Source organism: Alexandromys fortis, unplaced genomic scaffold (genome assembly GCF_014885135.2).
Source record: "Alexandromys fortis isolate MF-2015 unplaced genomic scaffold, M_Fortis_MF-2015_v1.1 scaffold_8_1_9099942, whole genome shotgun sequence".
In the NCBI taxonomy this organism is placed as follows: domain Eukaryota; kingdom Metazoa; phylum Chordata; class Mammalia; order Rodentia; family Cricetidae; genus Alexandromys; species Alexandromys fortis.
The window spans coordinates 6334221-6351177 of record NW_026067898.1 but is presented as its reverse complement, the minus strand read 5'-3'; the positions used below and the strand labels follow the sequence as shown (position 1 = coordinate 6351177).

Below are 16957 nucleotides of genomic sequence, written 5' to 3'. Positions count from 1 at the left end.
ACACAGCAAGAGTTTATATAAGACATCGTTACAGAAGAACTCTTGTTCTTCACGTCTGATTGTCCTGTTAAGAGCTGAAGGACAGACAAGACCTACCAAGGTAATTGGAAATGGCTTTATGGGAAAGTGGTGGCACATATTTGAAGAACAAACATTTGCCCTTTTCTGAGTATGTTTACTGCACAGTCTTTTCAATGCCGAGGGTACAGACCACCTTCGTCAGAATCATGGCAATGCCTTTTAAAGTGGACACTCCCAGTGATTTCTAGAATATCGCCTATTCCTTGATAAGACTCTAAACTCTCCCTGCTGAGGAACAAGATCTTTAGTGTGTCTTCAGCATGCTTTGAGTGTGCAATACGCACAGAGACACCGCTTCTTATCCACTTTGTGCAATTTAAGAGGATTAAATTGCACAACCCACACAGCCATGGACATTCATCCAATGGATCCTTCTCGAGCTTGGGAGCTGCCTCCTTTGTGGGTGTAGCTCTATCTGGACTCCCTCTGTCCTGGCTGGGGACAGGCTGGTCCCCACTGGCCTACCTGTCACAAGAAGCTCAGCAGTACTAGTCGCTTGTCCAGATCCGTTGGTGGCTCTCAGGGAGTATCGTCCACTGTTGGCTTTAGTCACGGCGGGGATCGTCAATTTAGCGCGGCCATCGCTAAAGGAGATCTGCACGCCGGGCAGAGTGGAAGTTGAAATCACCTGGCCATCCCGAAACCAGCTCACCTCAGGAACTGGAGAACCTGGAAGGTAAGCAGTCATATTTATGTTGGCGTGGACATGGTCCAGCCCTCTGTTCTTTCCCATCATTGCAAGACCTTGCACTGGCCTGTGAAAGCTAGCTGGAGTGGAACCCTGTTTAGCGGTAGCAACAGCATGCCGGTCACCATTGGGAACACCTGGTGGTTTGTATAGCGTCCTACCCCTTTTTTATGGAGTGGGGTTTTGAGGTGCACTGTAGCTTCACCGAGTAGTAGACATGATTAAAACAATGAGAGGGGTTTCTAAGCGTTGAGTGCTGCAAAAGATTTGAAAGGTGCCCACTGTTATTCTGATAACACAAGGACTAGAGGCACAAAGCCACCTTACAGCCCTGCCCCCAGGAGGCCGTGCCTACCTCCCTCCTCTACAGCTGCAGGGACACTGTCCAGAGTGTCCTTGCCAATGTGACTGCAGCAAAAATGCCCCCACATGGACAAGGCTGTTCCTCATGCTAACTCCAGAGCCAAATCCGGTCTTCCAGAACAACACAGAGAGTCGGAGCAGCAAGAGGAAGCCAGAGTCTCTTCACTTCCGGTTAAGAACCATATCAGTGGTTTCAGGTTTTATTAAAGCCTAGTGTGTTCAGAGGTTGGACGGCTACTTCAGGGAATGTTTACTTTGCACCAGACATCGATGCTTGTGACTGTTCTCGTTGGTAACAGAATGTTCACTGTGCTGTGTCCTTCATTACGGGCGAGTGAAGAGTGTAATGGACTGATTTGTGGGTGTCAGACTTCATCTGTGACCCTATTTCTAAGAGAACGTAAAGGCATACAATTGGAAGGACTCTGAATCTATGAGAATGTCATCTCCCAATACTGCGCAAGGAGGCAAATTCCCGCAGACATCATGCGTGTTCTGCTCAGTTTAGAAGTTAGAGGATTTGAAGAAAAATAAGGTCATCATTTGTGAGTTCATCAGGCAAAAGGAGAACTGAGCTGAGTTCCACCAATAGCGAATGAGTGATGTGATGATATTTTTGCAAAGTGTTAGGCAGTTACGTAAGACCCATACATAATACAGAAACAGGAATGAGAAGGAAACTTTAGCGTATATCTTTATTGCAAGCCACACATTAAAAAAAAAAACAGAGAGAGAGAGAGAGAGAGAGAGAGAGAGAAAACGAATTCACCACAGGGATGCACTGAATTATGAACTAATCATAGTTATCATTTAATAATATAATCATACATGACCAGCTATGGTTCTATAGGAGACAGGTTGATTACGTCATTTTGAAATTATTTACAGTATAGTTTATAGATGGCTCCCCCTCACTTGTCATGAGGTAATGCACAATCTAGAATCATCCCTGAACCAAGTGATGAAGAAAAAGAGGCCAAAAAGAAATGAGTGGAATGCCTTTCAAATGCAATTCTAGGGAAATGCTTGTACTCTTTGAATATAAAGAGCAGACAGTACTGTGCCTTGCCATTAATTGCAGAAGGGAGTTCTTTAATTCACTGGAATAATTTAGTAACATGAAGAACCCAATAAAATAATTGCCAGGAGTAGTCACTGCACCGGCACCTATGGGAAGTTGATGAAATGTTTTTTTCCTGTGTAACATCTGAAACTGAGGTACAGAGTAGCTGCCCAGAAGCTCTGTACTAAACCCCACAGCACAAGGGCGCTTGTCTGTCACGTTGGCTCTGCGGCTGAACCCAAATATAGAATGGCCAGATTTGGCCCTACTTAGTTGCTAGATTCTGACAGCAAATTTTAATCTAATGCTAATTATTTTTGCTTTGTGGAATTATAAATATGAATAAAACATTTTCAAGTCATTACATTGTCAGCATCCTGTGAACGGTATGCCCTTAAAATGACCTTCCCATGGTGTTATGCCAATTTTACATAGTAAAAGCAGGGTTTAAACTTGGTTTCAGGGCCTACAGAAAAAAAAAAATTCTGGGGGAAGCAGGTGGAACAGAAAAGAAAGCATCCATATGGCTTACCACTAACGTGAGCCTCAAAGGTTGCGGTACTACCCTCCAGTACCACAACGCTTTGTAACGGCTGCGTAAACGTCGGTGCTTGAGTGGTCATCTTTTTAGGCACTCTGAAAAGGAAAAGAAAAACCAGTGAAAATGTTGATCCTCAGGGCCCCTCAGCAGCTACGTGGCAGAGACAAAGACATGTGCTTCTCGAAATGGATTTCTCTAGGCATAGGGGGCCCTAGAGCAATAGGAAGCCTTCTCTTGGGGTTTATGCAGCTGACCTTTGAGCTAATTTAAGGGAAATTGGCGCGCGGGGGGGGGGGAGGTGGGGGTGGGGGGGGGGTGAGGGGGGACATCAAGCAGAGCAATGAACACGCCCCCTAGTGGTCAAAGCAGGAGCATCCAATCCTACCAAAAATGGGAAATCAGGTTGGGAGAGAGTGGAAGGGAAAACCAAGCTAGACAAGGTGTGTTGTCTGTACCCTTTGCACCAACACAGCATGTGAGCATGTGAATCCCTCCCGGGCAGCTCTCACCACGGTGCCAATATCACAAGGGGGCTTTACCTTAGGCTCCGCCCACTGCTTAAAATCGGCCCCCAGATGAAGGCAACTGTACTGAGGAAGCCTTTCACTAATGTGAAAAGTGTTGGCAAGGATTTTCACAGCCACAAGCCTTTTATTCCTCAGCAGCCAAGCAGGCTTACAGCGTCCTAGCATGTCTGTACATTGTATGCAAAGGCACAATTAAAGTGGCTGAAATAATCACCAGGGAAAAATATTTAATACGTCCGAATCTATTATAGATCTGAAATAAAAATGCTGACTTGAGTTTAACATGGAGCAATAAGCAAGCTGAATAACAGGAGCTGGTGGGAAATGCTCATTGAAATAAAAAGACCTGTGCTTTAGGATGTGAGATAGTCACCAAAGAGATGAGTGTAAAATTTGCAATTAAGTCCTTTTGTAAGTGGAAGAAAGCACTTCGCCTCTCAGTTTTGGAGATTATGTGTGAAATTTCCTTATGCATAAATACCTAATTATTCACCTTGACCAGACTAGTGTTTTGGCATTAAAAGCAATTTCTGAATTTTCTATGGTCTCATTATTATTTTTCTTAATTTTTTTTTGTTCATTGACATTGCAGCGCAATAATCTTAGTGCTGGTGTTCTAGCTAGTGTAACTAAAGTTCTTTAAGACAAAGTTCCTGCTCCAGAAAAATGCAGGTATCATCCTCCAGAAGTTTTCAGGAATCATTTCCGAGAACTCTTGTGTCCAGCGCATTATCGTTAGGGCGAGCACGTTTTATGTCTAAGTTCTCCTGTCTGCAAACCAGTGCATCTTCTAACAATAGCTATCTCCTTAGACAAGCAATGCATAATTACGTATTTATCTAACAACAGGCATTTACAATTAGCAACCCAATCCCAGAAAGATGGGAAATCTAAGTGTGTTTTGAAATTAAGTCTTTTATTTCTTACCCCTTTTTAGTATTAACATTCATCTCATGTCATATAATTGGATTGAGGGTTGAATTAAAATGCATAATGAGATTTGAAATCGTCTGAACAACAACCCTCCATCTTCATCGAGACTTTATAAAATGTTGGGATTGAGTGGCCTAAATGGGCTTGATACCCTATCCTTATTGTCTAAGCAGACGAATTGCTTGCGTTTCTGGGAGCTCTTGCTTTCCAGAGGCCTAGGGCAGAAGGTATGCATCTGAAATGTCATGCTCCCAAAATAACCCCCCCTGCTTGACTGACAGCAGACAAGTGTCTGCCACTGTCCCGCAACAGATACCCCGGCGGCTGATTCCCTTAAAAAGTCATCGGGCATAGCCGATGCCACATGGCTTGCTCAGAGCTATTCTTGGTCAGCCTCGCTCTATCACAGGGCCGCGTAACCTTGCACATTCCCCACGGACACGTTTTTAAGGAAGCAAACGTTTCTGCCCTCATCTCAGATCCCCGAGCTCTAGGATATGAAGTGCACTTTAAAAATCTGAAATGGTGACTCCGCTGGTTAGGCTTAACCATTTGATTTATTTTATGTTGTTTTTAAAGAAAACTTGCATGTCCAAATCAAGTTTAAAATACAGATCCTCGCTGCAGGTCAGAGAGAGCAAACCCTTAGCAACAGACATTCACCGCTCAAACTGGCGACTGGAAACCCATCAGAAATAGCTCTAAGATTCAAACAAACCCGTTCCCACTTACCTGAATCCTCAAGAGTGCCTAAAAAGGGTGGGACTAAGCCCAAGGTTGCTTCTGAAACGACGTCCTATGTAGAGTTGGTTTTCCCAACCATCTCCGACATGAATCAGTGAGCCTCTAACCCTCAAAACAAAACCACACAGTCAAGACTGTGTGGTTTTGCTTTTCTATGCAATCCCTACACCCGAGGCGAGGTGGGAATGCACGACTGCTCCAGAGCCAGGGGCTGGCTGGCCCTTATATTCCCCACATCTGCTGACGGGCCCACATCCTTAGTGCCCGGCGCTGTGATTGGCTGGCTGTCTTAGGAACGCCTGATGGGGGAGGACCCGTTTGGGAGTATCCTATACCACCTGTTCCTCTGATTGGCAGCGCTAAATTTAGTGTCTCAGGAGAGGCTTTAAGAAGGAAATAGAACTGCGTTTTAAAAATGACCTCACGGGCTCAGAGAAGCGTGTAAGTGGCAAATGTGAAAATTTTACCCATGTGGCTCCGAAACCCGAATGTGACAATAGATAGGACGTGTGGGTATTCATGTCTCTAAAACAATCCCAGGCTTGAGCCCCCAGCCGAGCCCCGTGAGTCAGGCTCCACTTCTGGTCCCTGCCCTCTAAACCCAACCAAATGGACCTGTCAATCATGACAGCTGAGGAAGAGATTTATATCACACATAGGTTTCGTCTCCTCTGAAGAGTCAGTTGCTGTAAACTTAGCATTTGAAGAGAGCTCATCTGGACTGTCCGTCCTACAGAACAGTCATGCCAAAGTCAGCGACCTGAGCCTGTCACAGTCCTGCGGGAAGTAACACCCAAAAGCAAAGTCTGCCCAAGACTTCAACTTAGTCTGTATGGGGCAATGTCTTCACTTACATTGGAATTCATTTTTGCCGGCTAGGAATATTCACACAGACCCATGCATCGCCCTTTCTGAGTGGGGAAGTCTGAGTCTGAGCTTCCCACAAGGTTCTTTTGCTTGGCAAATCACGGCTGCACGGCTAATCTCTGCAGTGTGCTGTCGCTAATGGGAAGTGGCTAGGGGATGATATACTTGCTATTTTGGGACTGAATTTAATTCCAAGCAAGAGACGGTTCAAATACAAAAGATCATATCAAAAAGGCCTTTCTTGTGGCTCAGCCGACGCGTTTGTAAAATTCTGCTTAGAGCGGAGAAAATTGACTTGTGGATAAAGGAATGACGCTTTTATCAATAAAATACACTAAAAATTTAAATTTTACGTTAAGTTTCCTTATGTTTGTAATAAAAATGTTCCCCGTTGTGAGATAAATTGGCCTTGCAGTAGACTCTAACTTCTTGCGCATTTCCCAACTCCCTGTTACTTCTACAGTGATAGTTCATTAACATTTAACAGATTCAATTACCAGCAACTGGCTCGGTGCTGCCTTATCAACAGGCTGACACCACCATGCTCTTATTTAAACAACGGTCTCCCGGACCTAAGTGGTGCTGTCTGTCCCGCAGCCTCCGTGTCCCAACCCCCACCAGACGGTGTCTGCTCTAACTAGGTTTCAGCTCCTTCTTCCCAAATGGCCAGATTCATACTGTGTGCTTTGAAAATCTTACAGGGAAATCTGTCAGTCATAATAGAAAATAAATGAACTTTTTGTTTGGGGTACTCAATAATTTGTTATTTATTTAAAATTCACTGTGCATGAGTGTCTCTCTCTCACTCTGTGTGTGTGTGTGTGTGTGTGTGTGTGTGTGTGTGTGTGTGAAGGGGGCATGCATGCATGCATATGTGTACATATTATATGTGTGTATTTATAGACTGTTTCTAATGTGGAGAACATCTGTGTCATGTCATGTTTATTGGGGGAAAGATGTCAAGCCATTTAAGATACAGAATCCTGGAGCTTGTGTTCTGCTGAGTCCAACACAATTATTCAGGGAGCAGGAAAACTATGAAAACACATCATCTATTGCAGACATGACGTCCCATGTCTTCTCTCCTAAGCTGTGGTTTTTTTCACTGTCTTTGAACTTCATAGACCTTCAGTATCATAGAGATCCTTGCCTTTGGGTGCTCAGAAGGAAAGGAAGAGACTAAGGAAGGAAGGGGTGATTAACACTCACACACTGCTACGGAAGGGGCGAGGGTTGATTCGTAAGCCGTATCAGGTTGTCTGGCACACCACGGTACAGGTTAGCTTTTCCATTAAGTATGGCATAGTTGGAAGGTAGCGAGCCAGGCTGCTGGAAGAGAGCCATTTCTCAGACTGCGGACTTTGCTGATGCAGTAAGATCTCCATTTAGGATCCTGACTGGGGAGGCACACAGATAATCCCCAACAGCTGCTAATTCAAATATAATGCCTACTTAGTTTTGGAATGTGTGGCATGAGTCTTCCTTTGAGCCTCATATTTAATGTAATTTAATAAATATTTAGTAAGCACATGCTCGATGCCAAATGCCGTTTGAATTATTTTTGATTTACGTTCTGTTGCTCTCGACTGACTCAACGACTATCAGCTGAGTGGTGATTTTGAGCCCAGCCTTGTGCTAGAGAACCCGTGCCCACGGAGAGAAGACAGCCTCCTATGGAACATGGTCCTCACAGACAACGGATCAACTGCTACCCCCTGTGAAGAAGAAGGAGGTTCGAGCAAAGGCGAAGCTCCACCAGTTACTCGCCTTACACCTCTGCCACCTTCCAACTTTGTACCACATAGACCCCTTTACTAAAGCTTCCGCTTCCTGAGAGCCATTTGAGAAGCGGGGCCAGGTTTAGTGCTTAGTACAAGAGCAGTTTCCAAGGGAAAGAAGCAAAAGTAATGCCTCTTACACTTTGCTAAAACATGTGTGTTGCTACTGGGGCTTGGGCTTATAGTAATTCACAGGATACAAAAGTCTCTGAACTCCAGAAGTTTGTATTTTAGTAAGCCCCACAGTATCTATGATACGGCATCTGTATAGTCCTTTCTGCTCTCACAACATTCCAGCATGGAAACATGGGATAGGCGCCCTTTTTCCACAAGGGAGTAGAACCGGGCAAGCAAGTTCGGGGGTTGCCCGGAGAAAGAAGCGCTGCGTCCGGCAGGCTGTGCTCATGTGTGCATTCCTTAAGAAACAAAGTCAGACAAACAGGAAAGGAGGTAATGTTGATTAAAATTTAAGTGAAGACTGTTCCTTTAGCAGCAAGAGTAAAGGAATCCCCATGACACTGGCCATCCACATAGCTAATGTCACATTTGAGACAAAAACATTATTTTACACATATTTGACACTTTTACCAAAAATCAGAAAGTCAAGTCCTTCAGTTTCTCAACCCCAGCTTCAGGCCCATAGGGAGGGAGTCCTGCTTCCACTCTGGGTGGGGGGGGGGGGAGCTATAGGCATCTTGCTTGCACCTCTGAGTCTCCAATTTGCCTGTTGTGAGCTGTGGATTATAATATCCATTTCAAAGAGCTGCCAGGAGGATTAGATGGCAGAATGGACGTTGTCAGCACCGGGAGGGCGGGAACCTGACACGCGATGGGTATTTGGTTCGTTGGTTGTTGCTGAACACAACACAGGAACAAATCTTTCTGGTGCTCCTCAACACTGATTTGATCAGTAGCTCACCATGTGATTAAACATGGAAGGAGTGTGTTCTAATAGATCTTTGAGAATTCAAAAGTGACCCCGCAGTAACACAGCATGTCCTTCCCTAAAGGCCCTCAGGAGGTGACGTGACATTTAAATGTGGATTAAAGCAAAGCCCAAGCAACACCAGAATCTTAAGGAAGAAATAACTTAAGGAAGAAACTGGGTTTCTGCCGACCTATAGGAAACTGTAGGAAGATGAGGCGCACTGTCAGCAGACACTGAAGCTAACATTGCCATCAGATCCAAGACGTCCTCTTGACGAAGGGAGGTGACTGGGTTCACCTTGTTTAGGGACAACTGTAAACACGCCATCTGAGATTAAGGGCTCAGGGCCCAAAAAAAATATATCTTCCTCAGGTGAAAAAATCCTTTCGGCCTGACACAAAGGAGCCTGCAGAGACGGTAATAAGGGTTTTATCGAACGCCTTCAAAGGCAGCTGTGCAGACCAACCCACTGCAATCAGCGTGGCTGCATTTTCACACGTTTCTTTAAGGAGAGAATCATGGCAAACCAAGGGAATATAAAACCACCTTGAAAGCAATGCCACTGTCTTAGATACAAAGAGAAGCGTAGGCATCTTTAGTCTGTGTAAACCTCATGTGATGCTTTATGGTCCTCTGAAACTGTGCGCATTTTCAAGACAAAATGGATGTTTTGACCTCTATGTTTTCCAAATTCCTCTTTGATTTCTACCTCCCCACATTTCCTTGCTTAGTCATCATTACAGGGTTTTTCAAGGAACCCTTGCTGAGAAGGTCTCTCCTGAATTCCACCATCATCCTGCCCCAGTGAGCTCTGGGCCTCTGATAAGTTTCCACCAATGGCAAGTGCTGGAAGAAGCCAGCTGAGGGTACCGGTGTCTTCGCTCCTGCCCGGCTTTTAGCATTTCAAAAATTGAGAATTTCATACAGGGTATTTTGATCACTCTCTCTCTCCTCCCCAACTTTTCCAAGATCCATAACCTGCAACCCTGCATTGATCAGAACCCTTTTCTACTTGTGGCCATTTTCTTGCTGCAAAGACAGTCCCTTTTCTGCTGTCTTTGGTTCCACAAACTGCCTTGTTTCTAGCGAGGCCTCTGAAGCCTGTGATCCACAGGCTCCTCATTATCCTGCATCTTTCACACCCTCCCTGCACCTGTGTTTCTGGCTAGGCTTGGCAGCTCGCTTGCTTTCTGTCCTGACTCTGACCGGATCGACTTAAATCTCTTAATTTGAACTGAGGAAAGCAGTTACCTTCTTTGCTAGACGATTGTTTTAGCTTCTGGACTATTCTTTACTTTTCCTTCACTATTTGTGGTATGGATTATTTTTATTTTATTTGAGTTATTTTCCCTTTCCTCCCTCCAAATCCTCCCTTGTACCACACCCTTTCAAATTCACAGCCTTTTCTTTTAATTGTTGTTGTTAGTGGTGGTGGTGGCAGTGTGTCTGAGTGTATGCATTTCTAAACATACGTACATACAACCTGCTCAGTCTATAAAATGTTACTTGTATGTATAATTTCAGGGCTGACCATTTGACAGCATGCATTTTTAACATTAAATTTTTTTTTTTTTTTTTTTGTTTTTCGAGACAGGGTTTCTCTGTGGCTTTGGAGCCTGTCCTGAAACTAGCTCTGTAGACCAGGCTGGTCTCGAACTCACAGAGATCCGCCTGCCTCTGCCTCCCGAGTGCTGGGATTAAAGGCGTGCGCCACCATCGCCCGGCCTCTTTTTCAAGTGAATCCTTAGTGTCTTTCATGTGCCAAGAACTAGGAATATAAAGACCTGAGTTCCTTCATCTGGGTGATAGTTAAGAAAGTGAGAGCTGAGCAACAATGCAATCAGATTTAAAAAATAAATAAATAAATAAAGCCAAGTGCTTGAGGGCAGCCATTGCCTGCTTAGGAATTCAGAGACCAGGGAGAGGCCTACAGGGTAAAGCAGCAGAGTTCACAGAGGAGAACGGGAGTTGAGTGCATCTCACTCACAGCAGAACTGGGGTGTCTTATCAAAAAGAACACAGAAAACACAAGACAAATGAAAATAAAGTGAAACCACACCAAGAAACAACACAAAATAAGCGTTCTTTGGGTGAGCTCTCTAACGCTGTGATAAAACACCAACGGACAGCAACTTGGGGGAAGAAAGGGTTTGTTTGGCTTACAGGTCACAAGCGGTCATCCAAGGAAGCCGGGGCAGAAGCTCATGGCAGGAACTGAAGCAGAGACCGCAGAGGCCTCGGTTTCTTGGCTTGATCCTCGTGGCTTGCTCAGCTGGCTTTGAAGTACAACCAGGACCACCTGCCCAAGGTATGCTGGGCCCTCCCCCAAGAATTGCTAATCAAGAAAATGCCTTGCCAGCTGGTTTACAGGGCAGTCTAAGGAAGCAATTTTTCCATGAGCTTACCTCTTAGGTAGCTCTAGTTTGAGTTGCTTTGGCAAAACCTAACAGCCCAGTTACCGTTCAAGAAGGTCACCATGTTTTGCTAGAGTTGATCTGATTTGTTGATGAGCATTTGAAGAAGTTGAGCAAAACAAAACCAAAACAAAACACCCTTCATTTTTAACAGAGGACAATATCCAAGCTTCCCAGGAAAGCCTGCTTTGTCCAATAATGAATTTCAACTGTCTACATAATGTACTTCTTTGTAGAGAGGGACCTTGAGGTCTTCAGTGTGCCTGTCAGGTTCAGGGACTTTATTGATATTATTTTTAGATTTTTTTATTTTTTATTAAAGTCAAGAACATTCCCCCCCCAAAAAAACCAACTTCCTAAATATGACTAAATGCAGGCTAATGAGAAACAAGGCATGTTTAAGAAGCTAGAAACAGAAGTGGGGCTTCCTCTTCTTCCCCAGCAAGGATCTAGTACTCACGAATGATCGTTAGCTGATATCACCTCTCTCAGGGCCGCATTTGTAGAAGTTGAGGCTGAAGGCTGACTCTGTAAGCTGAATGGCATCCTGGGGTTCTGTGCAGTTAGTTGAGCTATGATTAGCATGACCTTCAAACATTTTACAGAAGTTCATGGACCTGCAATACTAAAGCCTCCAAATTTCCTCTCAGGCTTTGACAACAAGCAACATTCATTTACAAAATGTTTTGTAGTTTGAAAGTCAACTCAGTTCCAGTTTGATGCTTATGCTCGTGACTGATAGAATATTATATTAGCCTAGGCCTCAGAGACCCGGCATGGACTTGCCTTTCTCTTTTGTAAAAGAGGCAGGCATCCCGGGAGAAAGTCACTTGAAGGTTAAGTCTGCCCTTGAAGACTGGAATCAGCTGTTATGCAGACTGTTACCAGCTACACATTGCTTCAGGGAATCTATGAGGCAAAAGCTCTTTGAAGAAGAAGCCATGCTCGGTCCTTGATGTTAGAAACAAAGCAACCACTTTGTGGCTACTTCTCTAAGACTTGTTTATCTGAGACAGGCTCTTGCTCTCAAACCTGGAAGTCCTCTTGTTCTGTCTCCCAAATGATGGGATTATAGGTATGCAACAACAGGGCCAGTTTCTGGGACTTTTATATGAAAGACTTTAGGGGGTGGTGTTTGGCCGCAGGAAACATGAACATGAAGTGCATCACGACACAGGGAACGTGGGAGCTAGTCCTGCCCCTCTCTATTAGGTGAGCTTAGAGTGGATAAAGGAGATAGGAATGTCCAGCACTGTTTTTCTTTGTGTGTGTGTGTTGAGTGTATACATGCATGTGCATGTGTGTGTGTAAGGCCAGAGGTCAACCTCTGGTTTGTTTCTCAGGATAGTTTTCCATACTTGTATCTAAGACAGCCTCTCACCTAGACCTGGGACTTGAGAATTATGCAAAGTTGGGCTGTCTGCCACTGTGCCCCAGCGATCCTATTGCCTCCACTTTGCCAGTGGGGAGTTATAAGTGTGTACAACTAACCCCATCTTTGGCATGGGCACTGAGGCTCTGGTTCCCAAGCTTGTTGCGGAGCACTTTGTGGACGAAAGCTTTGCTTCTCTCCTTTTGCATAGAGAATCACATTAAATGATGAAAAGCATGCTTAGGGAACTTATTGTAGGAAATTTAAGTGGGAAACAACCTAGATGTCTACCAACAAAGAGTTTTATATACTAATACAAAATAGTAGGTGTCTTAGTTACTGTTTTTATTGCTGTGAAGAGATACTATGATCATGGCAACTCTTATAAAGGAAGGAAGACATTTAATTGAGATGGCAGCTTACAGTCCAGAGGGTCAGTCCATTATCATCATGGCTGGGAGCATGGTGGCATGGACGCAGACATGGTACTGGCTACATCTTGATCAGAAGGCAACAGGAAAGTGGAATGTCTCACTGGGTGTGGCTTGAGCATATATGAGACCTCATAGTCTCAAAGTTCTCCTCCCCAGTGACACACTTCCTCCAACAAGGCCATACCTACTCCAACAAAGTCACACCTCCTAATAGTGCCACATCCTCTGAACTTAAGGGGGCCAATACATTCATACTATCACATTAGGAATATCTTAAAAAATAAAAGCGATTGTTGAAAGGAACTTGACTTGCTGCAAATGACAACTTACCATAAAACTGTCAGTCAAAGCACATGGGACTGATACATTGCTAATGTAAAACCAGCAAATGTGTTCTAGATGTTCATTCAAGACGATCTAGGGAATTCACATGTGGTGACTTCGTTACAGTTGTGCTAGTGCAGCTGGATATTTGGGGATCATGTGCTGGGGACCAAACTCAGGACCTTGCAAACACTCTACAACTAAGCTACAGCCCAACATTTGTTTCATGTTTTTATTTTGAGATGGGGGTCTTACTAAGTTCTTCAATAATAATAATCCTCCTGCCTCAGCCTCCCAAGTAGCTGGAATTACAAGCCTGTGCAACTGGATATGAATTTAGAAGAAGGCAATATCTCAGTGTGGAATAAATCTTTAAAGTAAAAAGGGAATAATAAAATATTACACTAATATGTAAGAAAATATTGTGGATCCTTACAGGTAGATGAACCTTTCTTAAGTAACTCTCAAGATTCAGCTGACACAAAGGAAAACTGTAGACTCCTTGAGTAATTGATTTTTGGATGATGTAATATACCCCCAAACTAAAAGATTTCGAAGTACTTACAGTACATATGTTAATAAAGGGCTGGCTGCCCCATAGTGTGAAGGTATGATATGAATATATTTATTTTAACATTGTTTGAAGTGAAAAACACTTAACATCTTAAATGTTAAGGAGAAGGAAAATGCCAGAATGATTTATGGTATAATCATGATATGACTATTACCTAACAGTAAGAGATAACATATTAGCCCAATGGTTCTCAACCTTCCCAATGCTGTGACCATTAATACAGTTCCTAATATGTTGTGGTGACCCCCAACCATAAAATTATTTTCATTGCTATTTCATAACTGTAAAAAATTATAAAAAATAACTGTAATTTTTACAGTTATGAATCATAATACAAATATCTGAAATGAAACCCCTTTGAAAGGGTCATTTGGTCTGCAAAAGGGTTGTGACCCACAGGTTGAGAACTATTGTGTGTGTGTGTGTGTGTGTGAGAGAGAGAGAGAGAGAGAGAGAGAAACCCACAGGTTGAGAACCACTGTGTGTGTGTGTGTGTGTGTGACCCACATTGCCCTAGAAAAGAAGGTCATGATATGTGACAGACAAAATGAAAACTGACACCATGTTGTGTATTTTCAATCACAATAATTACTTATTTGGATTTTCATTTTCCTCTTGTTGGTTTGTTTTGCTGTTCTCATATTATCTCATTCTCCTACTTGGCCGCAGTCTCCAATAAGGAATCAACAGAATCTGGCTTGGACTGTGCTACAAACCTAATTCTCAGGTCCTATACAGATGTTTGGGTTTATACTGTGAGCTACTACTTCCACTACTAAAAAAATTACGATGTCTCCAAATTTTAAATAAAATTTAAAAGTAAAGCAAGAACAAAAAATCTACTTAATAAGAAGTAATTAACAAACAGCGTGTGTCTGCTATTCTGCGGAAGAAAATGCCAATGTGAGGGAAATGGGTACAAGGCGATTGCTAGGCTTAATTAACTGGGAAGCCGATTGTGCTTAATTCTGAGCAAAGAAGGGGCAGCCTGAAGAAAGACAGCTTCTGATGTGGGCAAACCTGAGATGTTGGCAGGCAGATTCAACTGGAAGAAAGAACCCATGAGTTTGTAGTTGAAATCTCAAATGGCAGCAGCAAAGTGCATGGTTCAGAAATGAGTCCAAACCAGGCTGCGGGTGTCACTGCCGCCAGCAGGCAGAGCGTCTCCCACTAAGTGATGCAGGACAGAAGAAGACGCTAATGTCCTTTGTAGAGGTCAGAGAGCACGGAGAGCAGCAACTGGAGGGTTCTTCAGGGCTTGGGGTGAACACATCAGCCCATTGCTCCGAGAGATGTGTGACAGGGTGGTGTGTTCACTGTGATGACCCGGATGTGTCCGTGTGACCAGGCGGCGTGTTCTCTGTGATGACCCGGATGTTCGCCTTTTGTTGTTCAGCTCACAATCCACGGTGAAGCGAGAAGGGCAGGGACTCCCTACCCTGTGCTGAGAGAGACGCTTGAAGGACGAGGATTCCAGACATGCTGAGGATTCCAAATGGCACTGGAATTGGGCTCATGAGACTGAGTGAGACGACCTGAACTAAGGCTGGTTCCATAATGTCCCCACCGAGATTCAGTGGGGCGGTAGCCATCGGTCACCCGTGGTAACCCTGAGATAGCTCAAGAACTTGAAAATTAGGGAAATAGGGGTGTTTATAAATATGACAGTACTTCTTGTATAGGAGACAGATTGTTGAAGTCTCTTCAATGAGACAGAAGGGCACTGAAGCCAGAATAGAACACCAAGAAAGAACATTTTAAGTGATCTTTAAATGCTAACCACTCTTTTATGCCTAATACCCAAAATGTGGTTACCATTTTTTTTACCACTTCAGAAAACTTACTTCTGTTTAGTTCTCAGAGTCACTTAAAAATGATGACTCTTCCCCCTTTTAGAACAAGTTTACTTTGGAGGAATCAGATGAGCAGGAGTCACTAGGGTCTAAGGTCTCTGGGGCCCCTCTCAGTCACCATTCTCTTGTGTGAAGAGACAGCTTCACCACAACTCTGAGGAAAACATTTAATTGGGACTGGCTTACAGTTCAGAGGTTTAGTTCATTATCACCAGGGTGGGAACCATGGCTGCATGCAGCCTGAAGTGGCGTTAGAGAAGGAGCTGAGAGTTCTACATCTGAATCAGCAGGAAGCAAGAAAGAGAGAGACACTGGGCCTGGTGTGAGTACTTGGAACCCGATGTTTACCCCTAGAGACAGGAGTCCTTCAACAAGGCCACACCTGCTCCAAGAAGGCCACACCTCCTAATCCCTGTCAAGAGGCTCACTCCTGAAAGCCCTAGAAGTCAAATCTAAGAGCCTCTAGGGGGGAATTCTCATTCAAACTACCACCATCCCTCCACAGTTTCTCCTGCTATTAACGCTAGTGAATTACATTTAATTGGATGCATTTGTCACAATGGATAAAAGTGACACATTATTCACTAAAGTCCAAATTGCCAGCATTCCTTTGATATATATCCTTTAGGTTGTGACAATGTTTGAGATGACTTGTAGCCGCCGTCATAATTTCATACATAACAAAAATCCTTCCTCACTCTACCAGCTCACTTCTCTTTGTCCCTTCTCCAGCCCCTGGCAAGCACTCATGTTTTTATTGTCTCCCCCAGACTATACTGCAGTTGGAGCCGTAGAGTATGCAGCCTTTCCAAATAAGCATTTTTTGACTTAGCAACATGGATTTAAAATGATTTTATGTATTTCTGCAGCTTGACTATTTATATTTATTGTTGAATATTCCAAGGTATGGGTTTAATACAGTTCCACCTGTAGGTTTTTGTTTGTTTACTCTTTGGGGGCCCACTACATAGCTCCCAAATAAATAGAGATTTATTCTTACCCATGAATGCTCAGCTTTAGTTTGGCTTGTTTCTAGCCAGTCTTTCTGACTTAAATTATCCTGTTTCTCCCCTTCTATGTTTTGCCTCTGGACATTTTGCCTTTCTTTATTCTATATGGCTTTTTTCCTTCTTACTCTGTGGCTGGCTGTGTGACTGGTCCCTGGTGCCCTCCTCTCCTCCTTTTATCAATCCTTCCTCTTTTCTCTCTCAAGCCTGGATTTCTCTTCCTATTTATTCTCTCTGCCTGCCAACCCCACCTATCCTTTCTCCTGTCTAGCTATTGGCTGTTCAGCTCTTTATTAGACCAATCAGGTGTTTTATACAGGCTTTACAAAATTAAACAAACGCAACATAAAAGAAGGCAACACATCTTTGCATCATTAAACAAATACCCCTCAGCATAAATGAATGTAACACATCTTAAATTAATATTCCACAATACCCACTTACTCATTGCAGGGCATGCTGGTGA

General features: G+C 43.7%; 1 protein-coding gene across 3 annotated transcripts in view; it reads right to left on the bottom strand.

The window, feature by feature from the left end:
- Positions 1 to 2818, bottom strand: part of Ttn (titin) — a 266701-nt gene extending 263883 nt beyond the window's left edge. For all 3 annotated transcript variants that reach the window (XM_050120983.1, XM_050120974.1, XM_050120992.1), the window contains exons 1-2: positions 2728 to 2818; positions 547 to 750 (exon numbers count right to left, since the gene is read on the bottom strand). In XM_050120983.1, coding sequence (XP_049976940.1) covers positions 547 to 750; positions 2728 to 2818 — 295 coding nt within the window. The remainder of the gene's footprint in view (positions 1 to 546; positions 751 to 2727) is intronic.
- Between the last annotated feature and the right edge of the window lie 14139 nt (positions 2819 to 16957).